Below are 12,467 nucleotides of genomic sequence, written 5' to 3' on the forward strand. Positions count from 1 at the left end.
TGAGGTATGAATGTAGGTATTTAGTACGGCTCCCCATATCCACGCACACTGTCGACCAACCGCATTATTGTTTCGTTTTTACTATAATGTATAAGCATTGGTAAAGCGGGTTTTTGAGTATCACTAAAATTAATACTATCGCACAGTAAAATCATATACTTCTACCAAATTCACTATAAAAGCGTATTTTACAACGTTTTTATTAGGTCGTATTCTTATTTGTCCGGTGGTTGTTTATTCCGTACAAATCTTGCAATCGATTTTTAACTAACTTCCCGACTAGCTAGACTTTTGAAACTTTTAAAATATATATCAGAACACGATGCCAATGCATTTTGTTAATTCTTTTAGCCATTTTTAAGTAGAATTGAATTCATTTTCGGTTAATTCTGTTTTGTATGAAAAGTTATTTCGGAAGAAATCCATAATCCAATCCACTATTATTGATTGCTAGGAGTCTGGGGTCCTAGCAACTAAATTATTAATATATACGTGCGTTACTATGGAAATCAATATGAATGTCAAATTGAAATTTCAGTATTATTTGTATCAAACACAAATTTTTTTGATCGCTTAAGCTAGTCAGGTCAAGTTTATATGATTCAACAGACAATTTAAAAACGTTGTACTTATATAAAAAGTTCTTTTTATCTTGTAATTATTTGATATACGAAACCATGTGAATTTAAACGACTAAATTTGCAAATATATCACTGCACCGTTAATATGTACCTATTGGAAAAACTAACCTCAAAAGAAGTGACGTCGTCGACAATTTCTTGCTTTATATAAACGGTTGAAATCGGGTTGTTGGAATGAACTATTGGGACATCAAACCAATGATGGCCTTCTGTATCCGATTCCAATTCACACGGTTCGCGTTTCACGTCCATTTTGCGTATTTATAGCAGCAATGTTCAAGCAATGTTTAAACAATCGATAAACGAGTCGTGAATCAGCGTAGATTCACGAGTCGATTTGCGTGCCAGTGTTGCCATCTTTTAAAGTGGAATTATAATACAGAACCTCCATAATTATAGTATTTGACGAAAAAAATATAGTAAGCGTTGTCATCTGTTGAAAATGCAGTGCTCGAAATGGAATATTTTACGAACCGGAGTGCACAATATTTTATGAAAATGTTAACATAGTTATCTAATTACTTGTGTAGGTATTTTATAAAAATAAGTGTGTCCACATTGGCAACAAGTTGCTGGCAACCTCATTAAATTTCGATTAAAATAATTTTGGTCAAACAAATTTAGATAATTATCGTGTAATTTAATAAGGCGTGCATTTTTGAAGCAAGTATTAATAGACAATTTTGAAAAGTTTTTAAATAACAACTGTCAGAATTTTAAACGAATGGTAAGTATTTATTTCAAAGTATCGGTATAAGCCCGCCAGTTTTAATGTTGAATGTAAAATATTGGTACAGCAAGAAATAATATTCAAAAATCAGTAGTAAAAATAAATAGTCATTAATTAAATGACATGGGCCAATAGATAAAATGAATATCCATTATTATTTTGATAGTATGAAAAAACATTCAATGGGGCGCACGGCATTTTAGGGTTACCATTATCGCATATAAAGTATATTAGTCTATGCATTCATGAATATCGGTAAGAACAAACTATTTATGATTATATTGTTATTAAAAGAAGATCAAATAAGAAGTCGCAGAGGTGCAGAAAAAAGAGCTAGATGGACATTTCACAAAATAAATGCGAATAACCTCAAAGATTAAATTAATAATTGATCAAAAATATAGGTTCTCTAGGTAGGTACTACAAATATTACAGAAATCATTTTTTTAAACTAAGTACATTTTTATTACCTATTATTGTCTAATTTTATAAAAAAATGAATCTCAGTTTGGATACAACAATAATTAATTGTATGATATTAAATTTATCTCAATTAAAATTGTATGCTAAATAATTAGTTAGGGTTCGTGGATTTTTTATATTTTACATGTTTTTTACTCATCACTACAAAAAAGGTTTTTTTCAAAGTCTTTTAAAATTACTAATTTAAGTAAGTATTTAAATTATTTATATAATATGTATATTATTATTTTTACTATTAGTGTAAATGCCGAATGCATTATTCCGAAATTCCTGGTTTTTTTCTTTCTATCCTATTTCTTTCAACCAAATCTAACGATGTTTTTCACGTCGTTCCTTATTTAATTCAGCATCAGTTACTTTCATTGCAACTTAACAGAAGTCAATAATATTGTATAATAATTAAATTTAAATCTCTTCAACTAAAATTACATACTTAGTATAGGTAATCTTACTATTTATTTTGACATAATCAGATGACGTTCAGGCATAAGCAATTTTATTTACGAATGTGAATATGCATACCTACAAGAATACTTATCATTCATGTACTTAATACAAAGTACACCGATAGATGCCACTAAACTAGATCCATAAACGATTTTGTCGTTAGGACACACTCAATTATGATTATTTTGCATAATTTTCCAAGTATTTTCCATCACCTGCCAATCAAATGTACCAGTGGGTCATCAGTCCATTCGCAAGATTCGACGGTACACACCTGACACTAATAGAGAAAATTTGAATAGATCTAAAAACGACCCTGTGCACAAAGCCTCATTTTCTGAGCTAGAGTTGTCAGCATTTTGGATATCGCTTTTTAGTCAATATCCTCGATTAGCTACATCAGGAATTAAATCTTTGTTTCCGTTTGGATCGTCGTATCTTTGCAAATTTAGTTTTTCAGCGCTCGTGGAAATTAAATAAAAAAAACGAGAGCGGTTACTGGAGGTAGATGAGGACTTACGTGTTTGTTTATCTAATTTAGAGACGCGTTTTGACAGAATTTTTTCTTAATTTCAATTGCACCGTTCTTACTTATGAAATTAATACCACCTATGTTAAAATTAATATTGTAAAACAATGATAATAATTTTGTAACTATTGAGGCTTACTGTCAAAGGCCCTCTCAAATACCTACCCGTTGCCACCATATTTACCATAAGTTGCCAACCTTCCGCATGATGTGATATGTTGTAGAGCTAAGACTGCTAACTCAGGATAGTGAGTAAGTGCGCTGTTCAGCACAGCGAAACCCACCCTTCGACTGATTACCAGGGAGTGGACTACCGGACTCAATATGAGTCCGGAATGAGTGCCTGTGTAAATAATTAACTCCTGGGCCAGCCTTAGAACGCTTGTTGAGCACCAGCAAGTTTTTCACTAACGTGGAATAACTGCAAAAGCCCGCCATGAAAGATTGGGATATAGAATGGATTAAATGAAAGTCCTCGACTTGATGAACTCACTGTATTAGATAAACAAGTCATACAAATAATAAAATACAGTCAGCATAAAACTATGGTACAACAGGGAAATCATTCTAAAGCTAACCTTCGCACATTTAAATACTACAATCTTAAGAACATTAAAGTTAAAGTAGTACATAAATACAAATATATTTACAGTCGCAAACGAGCCTCCTCCAGTGTCCATCTTCACAGTTCACTTTATAAAAACGCTATGGCGCGCAGAGCATGCCCGCTGCGTGGAGCGCACCCAGAAACACGACCTTTCACCTTCGCAGCTGACATCAGAAAGAGAAAAGACGCTTGCTTCCACCAGCCCCCCTCCTCTTTCTACCGCTCCGCAAACTACCAGTTGCACCAACCTTCCCGTGTATCTTCTCCGTCAATCCACAAATGTTGTTAGTACAGAAATTATACCAAAGATAACAATTTTTCGTAACGTAGCTCGTTACAATATTTTAATATTGATAAAATATTTAAAAAAAAAATTGTTACCTACATCCTTAGCTATGATTTCTTTTATTCATATTAATAAGGTACATTCCTTTTTTAATGCATTTTTATTTGGTGTGCCGCGGAACAAATTCCATTCACCAGTGTGCCGTGAAGTAAATAAATTTGGCAGACAATGGTTAGGTCGTCATTTTTTCGACAAGCGAAGTGTTTTTTGGGACGTGATATTTGAAGTGGTATCACTATGATATTTGGATGACTTAAAGTATTTGTTTTGATATTTCGTGCATAGTACGACATTCTATTTTTCGCAGCTACGTATCCTGTTAATTTTTGTTTAGCCTTCTGTATCTCAATAAATTGGTAGCTAGGTATTTTCTTGTGTACTAGGTTTGAAGTAAATCTCAAGATGTGGTTTTCATCAGTACTTAGATATGTGATTTTTAAGACTTTTGAGACCACTATTTGCTATGAACTTTTTAAAACAGACATCGCAATGATGTAGCTTTTCACCAGTATGGTTCATTTTATGGATTTTGAGATAACTAATGAAAGTGAATTTTTAAATTATACATCGCATTGATGTGGTTTTTCAACAGTATGTATCATTTTATGTATTTTAAGTTCAATATTTCCTACGTATTTTTTAAAACACACATCACATTGATAAGGTTTTTTTTTATCAGGATGAATTTTTTTATGTGTTTTAAGATCACCAATCCGCTGGAAATTCTTTAAACACACGTCGCATTGATGTAGTTTTTCACCAGTATGTGTCATTTTATGTATTTTGAGAATATTTATTCGCGTGAATTTTTTAAAACACACATCGCACTGGTGTGGTTCTGTACCGCTATGTTTCATTTGATGGAATTTGAGACCACTAATTTGACGAAATTTCTGTAAGCACACATCGCATTGATGTGGTTTTTCATTAGTATGTGTCATTTTATGTTTTTTGAGATCACTATTTACTATGAACTTTTTAAAACACACATCGCACTGATATGCTTTTTCACCAGAATGTATCTTTTTATGAATTTTGAGATAACCAAGATGCAGAAATTTTTTAAAACACACATCGCATTGATGAGGTTTTTTGGCAGTATGTGTTTTTTTATGTGTTTTGAGATCACCAATCCGCTGGAAATTCTTTAAACACACGTCGCATTGATGTGGCTTTTCACCAGTATGTGTCATTTTATGTGTTTTGAGAACATTTTTTTGCTGGAATTTTTTTAAACACACATCGCATTGATGTGATTTTTCTCCAGTGTGTGTTATGCGTGAATTTTTTAAAACACACATCGCACTGGTGTGGTTCTTTACCACTATGTTTCATTTGATGGAATTTGAGACCACTAATTTGACGAAATTTTTGTAAACACACATCGCATTGATATGGTTTTTCACCAGTATGTGTCAATTGATGTCTTTTGAGACTACCAATTGTAAGATATTTTTTAAAACACAGTTTGCATTGATTTGGGTTGTCACCAGTGCACGTTTTGTATGACCTTTCAAGCTGAGGCTTTATGCATGAAATGTAGTGACTATTAAGATGATTTACACATTTAAACACTCCATAACAACAATTGCAAATAAAATTACGTGGAAAATATGTAACTCTTCTCAACACAATTCGAACCTCTTTTGGCAGGTATAATTTCGAAACTTCCTGTTTTACGCTTTGTATATCTATAGTTATCTCTGAATGCTGTATCATATTTTCCATTTTATTGGTTGCATCTGTTATGTTGTTTCTGGTCAGGTTATTGTCAAGCGTTTCTTTTTTAACGACGTCAATTGGATTATATGTGACACGTTGCTGGGTAGAAATCTACAAAAAGAATAGGGTTGGTATATTTATTTCAACAATATTAAAACAAATAAAATATTTTATCGTCGTAATAGTTATAAATAATACGTCTTTTTTTTTTGCTAATATATAACTTAAAAAAGGGTAAACTGTCAAACCGATGTGTAACACGCGTAAACTTTTTTACATTTATGATTGGTTTACTCTGGCAAAGCAACACGAATAGAGTCACGTTAACAGATTTACCAAATCTACCTAGAAAGTTGTCGTTTCACGAAACCTATAATTTTATTATTGTATTTTCTATCAAAAATGCGTTTAGTGATTTGGGTGCCATTTTCGCTTAACGGGTTTGTTAGTATAGAAATATGCAGCATATGGATTGAGACCGATCGATAAATGTCCTTAATTTCCTAACATCCATAAAAACAGACTTTTGGGTTCAGTTTCCACGCTGATTGCATTGCCGGACAATATTTCTTCAAAATGAGGCTGTAGATTGCGTTATGGAACATTGATCAATATTTTTTTTTTTAATATGGAAGGACCGCCTTGCTAGTTATTGTACGGTAATGCAGGCCGAACTTTATGCCATCCAATGCGCTCTGGAGTGGGCAGGCTCAGATAAAATTTGATGAAAGCTCACCGAAAACCATAGTATTAGTATTTATTCGGACTCCAAAAGCTCAATCCAAGATTGTATTTTCTATTCACAGCTAATCTGCAATACCGAGACGGCGCCACTCCGAGGTGCACTTCAGGTGGATAAAAGGACATACTGGGATAGAAGAAAATGAAAGAGCCGACAAATTGTCTCAGCATGGTGCCTCTGATACCAAGACCGCGATAGCTTATAACAAATTTCCTCTTAGCTACGCGAAAATTCCAGATATGGTGCACAACGAATGGAACTCACGATACTTAAACTCTTCGACAGGGGATTGACCCGAAAGTTTTTACCTTCAATTTAAGCAGCACGAGCCGTCAGGGTGCATAAAGGCTGTGTTTTCATGCGAGCATACCTGCACCGGTTTAAAATAACATCTGACGGAAAGTGCCCATGCGACGGCGGAAGCGAGACCAGGACGTCATACATTTACTCCTAAATTGTCCAATTTTAGCAAGGAGCGGTACAACCTGAACTTTTTATTACAACTGGCAGATGCGGACATCCGAGACCTTCAGGGGATTATGGCAAACGAGGCCGGAAGAGATGCACTTTTTAATTTCTGTATTGATGTAAGTAATAAAAAGAATCAAAATAATAAATGGTGACATGTAATGATATTCATGCCTTTCAGATCCAGTGATTGCAGCCATATAAGATAGGATAAGTATATTCTCAGAATATCAGTCATATGCGACATTTCTTTTAACACGGGAAAAACTCAGCTATAAATTGCAGTTCTCAGTTCCCAATGAATACGACAAAATATTCATCAGAATCACCACCGCCTTTTGCTAAAATGAATTTTCCAGGGTTTTTTCAAGGCGGTGTCATAGACCCTCGCCGAATTCAAATTAACAATGCCCGACAATTTTCATTTGACTAGCATTAAGTAGACTAGTTTGCGTGCCAAAGTCCTAAAAGAAACCTCGATAATAAATGCGAGGTATCCAAAACAGCATCTAAGAAAAAAGATCATCCGGACGAAATGTGTAAAAACGGGTAGTACTAATTGCCATACGGCGACAGCTTGCAGTCATCGACATATCGATATCAAATTTTGGAGATAAATAAATTCAATATATGAACATGTCAATTATTGATCTCCAAAGACAGGCGATATTTCATGGAGCGGGTTCGCGAAGTTAATGGCTGATTCCGATAGTTAAACAACAATTGGTGCATTGAAAGCCAATTTCTTGTTATACAAATGGCAGTGCACGAAAAAAAGTGGTCTAAATTGAGCGACCAGTATTTGCTTCGTTGAGAACAGCTGCCGTGGCCATATGCCCTTAACCATTTAAAAATGTTAATGCCATGCATGTGTCTTTCGAATTAAAAAAAAACTATCAAAATTTATCTTGTGCAAGGCCTGAACAAAAACGATGCATAAGTGCGAGTGAGAAAGTATTCGGCACCCTTATAATCTCTGCGACACGCGCTAGAGTAGGATTAAAGGTTTACAGATGCGTGAGATAGTTTGCTATGGTTTCAACGCCAAATCTTAATTGGTTGCTTAACTAAGCGTCGATAATCTGCGAGCGCGTGTTGCTAAAATTGATATTTTTTGTGTTAAACATAAAGTCAGTGGTAAATATTTTAGTTAATTAAGGGGGGACATGCTCGTCGAAGGTCAAAATTGAGTTTTTATTGTATTTTCAAACCATGATCCTGGACACTCCTTAAACGTTGTAGATAATCTATTTATATAATTTTGAAGCCTTATTATCCTTTATAGTTATTTTAAACATTTGATGACTGCATAAAGTATTTTTGTTACATAAAATAGTATTCTTTTAAACCTCTCGCTCTAATGTTTTAGAATATAGTCATATTTCGGTACATGACTGTGCAGTGGTGTTAAGATTTTTTATTTTTATTAATTTTTAAACGCATTTATAAAACCATTAGTATAATTTATTACGAGATAATTTTTGTAAAATATTCACGATAAAAAAATATTTTGATAATCTCTGTGATCCCAAATTTGACAAGAATTAGGCATTTTATTATACAAAAAATCGGCAAGATTAACACATTTGAAGATGATTCTAAAGATACTTATTATAAGCTATGTTTTTGACCATTCTAGTGTGATAAACATCTTATGAATAATGATTGCTTTATAATAATTATTGACCTAAGAATAAGGTAGTGTTTTATTGAAATACGCCATTTCTTTTGTCATTCCCTAGTGATTAAGCTACAACATACGGCCGTAGCCATAAATTGACAAACTATAATTAAAGTAGGGAGTAAAATTATGTTAACGCGCGTGTTTGAACATGTACCTAACCGAATTTTTTTAATTTTTTTTTTAAACGGTACATGTTCAAACACGCGCGTCAATATCATTTTACTCCCTACTTCAATTATAGTTTGTCAATTTATGGCTACGGCCGTATGTTGTAGCTTAACTACTGGGGAATGACAAAAGGAATGGCGTATTTCAAAAAAACACTACCTTATTCTTAGGTCAATAATTATTATAAAGCAATCATTATTCATAAGATGTTTATCACACTTGAATGCTCAAAGACATAGCTTATAATAAATATCTTTAGAATCATCTTCGAATGTGTTAATCTTGCCGATTTTTTGAATAATAAAATGCCTAATTCTTGTCAAATTTGGGTTCACAGAGATTATCAAAATAATTTTTTATCGTGAATATTTTACAAAAATTATCTCTTAATTAATTATGCTAATGGTTTTATAAATGCGTTTAAAAAATAATAAATGTAAAAAATCTTAAAACCACTGCACAGTTATGTACCGAAATATGACTATATTCTAAAACATTAGAGCGAGAGGTTTAAAAGAATACTATTTTATGTAACAAAAATACTTTATGCAGTCATCAAATGTTTAAAATAACTATAAAGGATAATAAGGCTTCAAAATTATATAAATAGATTATCTACAACGTTTAAGGAGTGTCGAGGATCATGGTTTGAAAATACAATAAAAACTCAATTTTGACCTTCGACGAGCATGTCCCCCCTTAAGTAGAAAAGACGGTTCTGTGTGTTGTATTAAAATGTGGTAGCCGTACTGATACGGAAGAAGATGGTATTACGTTTAATAGGTAAGTTGATACATGTTCGTGATAATTTATTTGTATATTATTATATATTTTCATATCAATTGAACGTGTTTCTTTAAAATAACTTGAATTATGGATATAGTTACCTAATGGTTGCATTTTGACCGCTTAAAAATACTATATAACGTAAAAAAAATAGAAAATTATATTTTATTTATGAGCGTCCAGTGCGAGCACTAGCAAATGGTCTATAGTCTCAAACATTTGTATATGAATGCTTTCGCTCGCGCACAAACCAAACGCACGGCTCGCAGCTTCATTTAGCAATGCAATGGGTGGCATCTGTATGTATCTATAGTCTAAGATCTTGTGCTATTTTTTTACAATTTAAAGTTCTATCGGGCTTAAAAACATTTATACTTAATAATTTGAACATACCTGTTCTAATGGATCAGAGCAGTCACATTTAAAATTGATTTGGCGGATTGCGTTGACAACAAATTCTTCTTTAATGACCACTCCCACATTATCAGACTTTATATGGATCAGACTGTTTTCGCGATTCTGAAAATAACATTATTAATATTATGAAAAAATATCACCATTATGTTCAGCCAGAGTAGGCATTCCACAGGTCTTTTTTCCACTTATGTATAACTGTATTTGGCAAGTGTCATTCTGGCCCAATGCCATCTCATTTGTTTAGCTTTTGTCGCATGATATCCAACATGCACCCATACCGTGTTATATTAAAGCCACTCGTAAGGTTTTGATTTTTTTACACTATTCGAACCAGGGTAGTATAACAGGCTACACATAGATGTGAGGTATGGAAAAATATGGGATAAACATGTGTCAATAGTTACGTCTGTATGATAATAATATGCATTAAAATCTGTTACGTCACTATAACGCACATCCAATATTGCAGTCGTAGCGTCGATACGCATTATTAAATCTGATTTTTAAGGCTTGACCGCCATAAAATACTCTGATTTAGAATATTTGTCTACAGCGATGGCTTTTATATTACAGTTACCTGTTTTTTTCCCATATAAATTGGTGGTATATCATACTTTAAGCATAATGGGAGACAATAACCCGAAACCACACCACAAACACTGAATGAGACAAGCTCACGCATGCATTTTAAAAAGAGTTCACTATGAAGGGTCGTTTCACACGAGACACTGGTGTCTGAACACCGGTGTCTCTCTTTGAACAGTCTAAACACTGCATAATTATACATATAAATGAACTTGACGAACGTGTTTTTCCGTCTGAACACGTCCATTCATGCAGCGTCTCGAGACAATGGTGTCGCGTGTGAAACGGCTCTAAGTTTAAAACATATATTTCAAATTCCAACCTTCGATATAAGAATGCACCAAAGAAAGAAAACTAACACGTTATACAATTTTATTAAACGAACCTGATGTAATGGTCTGAAATCTGAATACGAACAACCAGGTTGAGGATCTTCATTATCACAATATGATGTGTCAATTATATCTTCGATAATCTCGCGCTTGATGACGGCTGGTTGATCATTTGTCTCAGACTTTATATCAGATAGGTCCGCTTTAAGAAACTGAAAGAGGCAAAGTAACACAGTAAAACCAGTTTCAGCTAACTATAATTACCATCACTATAAATTAGTAGGAAGGTATATAATAAATGTATTATAGTGCCGCAGATGACCGCATAACTATTTATCATTTTGTTGGCGGAAACAGTTTATTCCACGTAGACAATTAAATTAAATACCCTTTTCTGTCGGCGGAGATGCTTTCAGATCCAATAATTTAAAGTTTGATATTTTCATACATTTCGATACAGCATTATCACACAGTAAGGTTGGGTTAGGTTAGATTAGGTAAGGTCAGGTTATGTTTAGTCTAAAAAGAAAGCTATAAAAGGCACCATTACCTGTATTTCTTGAAACAATGTTTAATATAGTCGTAATGTTCCTACATATTTTGTCAAAAACGCAACATAATAATGAATAATCTTATACGTATCGTTGTTATTTCAAATTAATGATTGTGAAAGAGGTTGTAGGAAACAGTTTCAAAAAACTAACCTCGAAATACAAAAACTTCATCGAATATCCATATAACAACGTATAATAATAATTATAATCACTTGAATTAGTAAGTAACCTAGCCTATATCACAAATGTATCGTAGCTATCAAATTGAATAACTACCTAAGTCATTTTTTAAAGCCACGTTTAATATCATCGTATGTCTTACATTGTTTGTAGAAAAAGCAACATTTATTATAACAATATATTAATCGTTGTTATTCGCAATACAGAGTTATTGTAAAAAAAATCAGTTTCCCAAAACTAACCTCGAAACTGCAACTTGAAACGTCTGCTTTCGCCTGCTTTACACGAGTGCGGACTTCCGGGCTGATTGGATGGCTAGTCTGTGTATCAAACAAATGTTTGCCTTCTGTATCAGATTGTTCTCCATCACATTCTCGCTTTACGTCCATTTTAATGGTAAATATTATGTCAGGAACAACGTGACAAACCGGATCCATTCAAGGTATATTCATTATAGAGAAGTGTTGCCGCAACACGTATAATAATTATCTATGGCCGAAATAGGTACTGAAAATTATATTCCGAGAAAATACACACGGACAAGGTTTACAGAAGTTGTTTTAAATTTATATTATATTAAATTAATACAATTCAATAGAACACCTTATCACCTACCCATCTAGTATAACAAACACTTAATAATGGATAGGTAGGTACGCTAATTAATATTTTGTATAAAAAACCATAATCTAATACAGCGCTCGAAATGGAAAAGTTTACGAACCGGAGCACTCGACAATTTTCTAAAGATATCTAATTAGGTATCAAATTTATGTGTACTTTATAAAAGTTATGTAGCCTATCTAGCTCAGTCAAATTATTTTTTTCACGAGACTGAGCGATAATTTTACCGAGTTCACGAACCGGAACAGCGCTCCGGTGCGCTCCAGTCCATTTCGAGCCCTGATCTAATAGCGAATAAAGATTTGGAGTACTTTGAAAAAAAATTGCTCGAATAGCGTAAAAAATCCCTTGACTGGTATAAAAATGAAATTTTTCGATTCTTCTGTATGCATTTTTGATCGGAAGAGGTTGGTGCATACCTA

The 12,467-nt window shown here is 33.3% G+C and overlaps 1 protein-coding gene across 1 annotated transcript; it reads right to left on the minus strand.

Moving 5' to 3' along the window:
- Positions 1 to 3,519: 3,519 nt before the first annotated feature.
- On the minus strand, positions 3,520 to 11,829 carry LOC147074091 (uncharacterized). The gene is made up of 5 exons (XM_085943887.1): positions 11,664 to 11,829; positions 10,741 to 10,899; positions 9,747 to 9,872; positions 5,090 to 5,616; positions 3,520 to 3,697 (listed from the first exon to the last, which is right to left on the minus strand). The coding sequence occupies exons 1-5, from the start codon at positions 11,808 to 11,810 to the stop codon at positions 3,520 to 3,522; spliced, it is 1,137 nt and encodes a 378-aa protein (XP_085800013.1). The 5' UTR covers positions 11,811 to 11,829.
- Between the last annotated feature and the right edge of the window lie 638 nt (positions 11,830 to 12,467).

This window comes from Rhyacophila brunnea, unplaced genomic scaffold (genome assembly GCF_057557595.1).
Source record: "Rhyacophila brunnea isolate RB1 unplaced genomic scaffold, BYU_Rbru_1.0 scaffold_16, whole genome shotgun sequence".
NCBI lineage: Eukaryota > Metazoa > Arthropoda > Insecta > Trichoptera > Rhyacophilidae > Rhyacophila > Rhyacophila brunnea.

Excerpts from the sequence above, each read along its gene's own strand:
- LOC147074091 (XM_085943887.1), bottom strand. The coding sequence starts at position 11,810 with ATGGACGTAAAGCGAGAATGTGATGGAGAACAATCTGATACAGAAGGC. Across the intron at positions 5,617-9,746 it reads GCTCTGATCCATTAGAACAG|ATTTCTACCCAGCAACGTGT; the intron begins GTATGTTCAAAT and ends TTCTTTTTGTAG. Across the intron at positions 3,698-5,089 it reads AGTGGTAAAGAACCACACCA|ATACACGGGAAGGTTGGTGC; the intron begins GTGCGATGTGTG and ends TTGACGGAGAAG.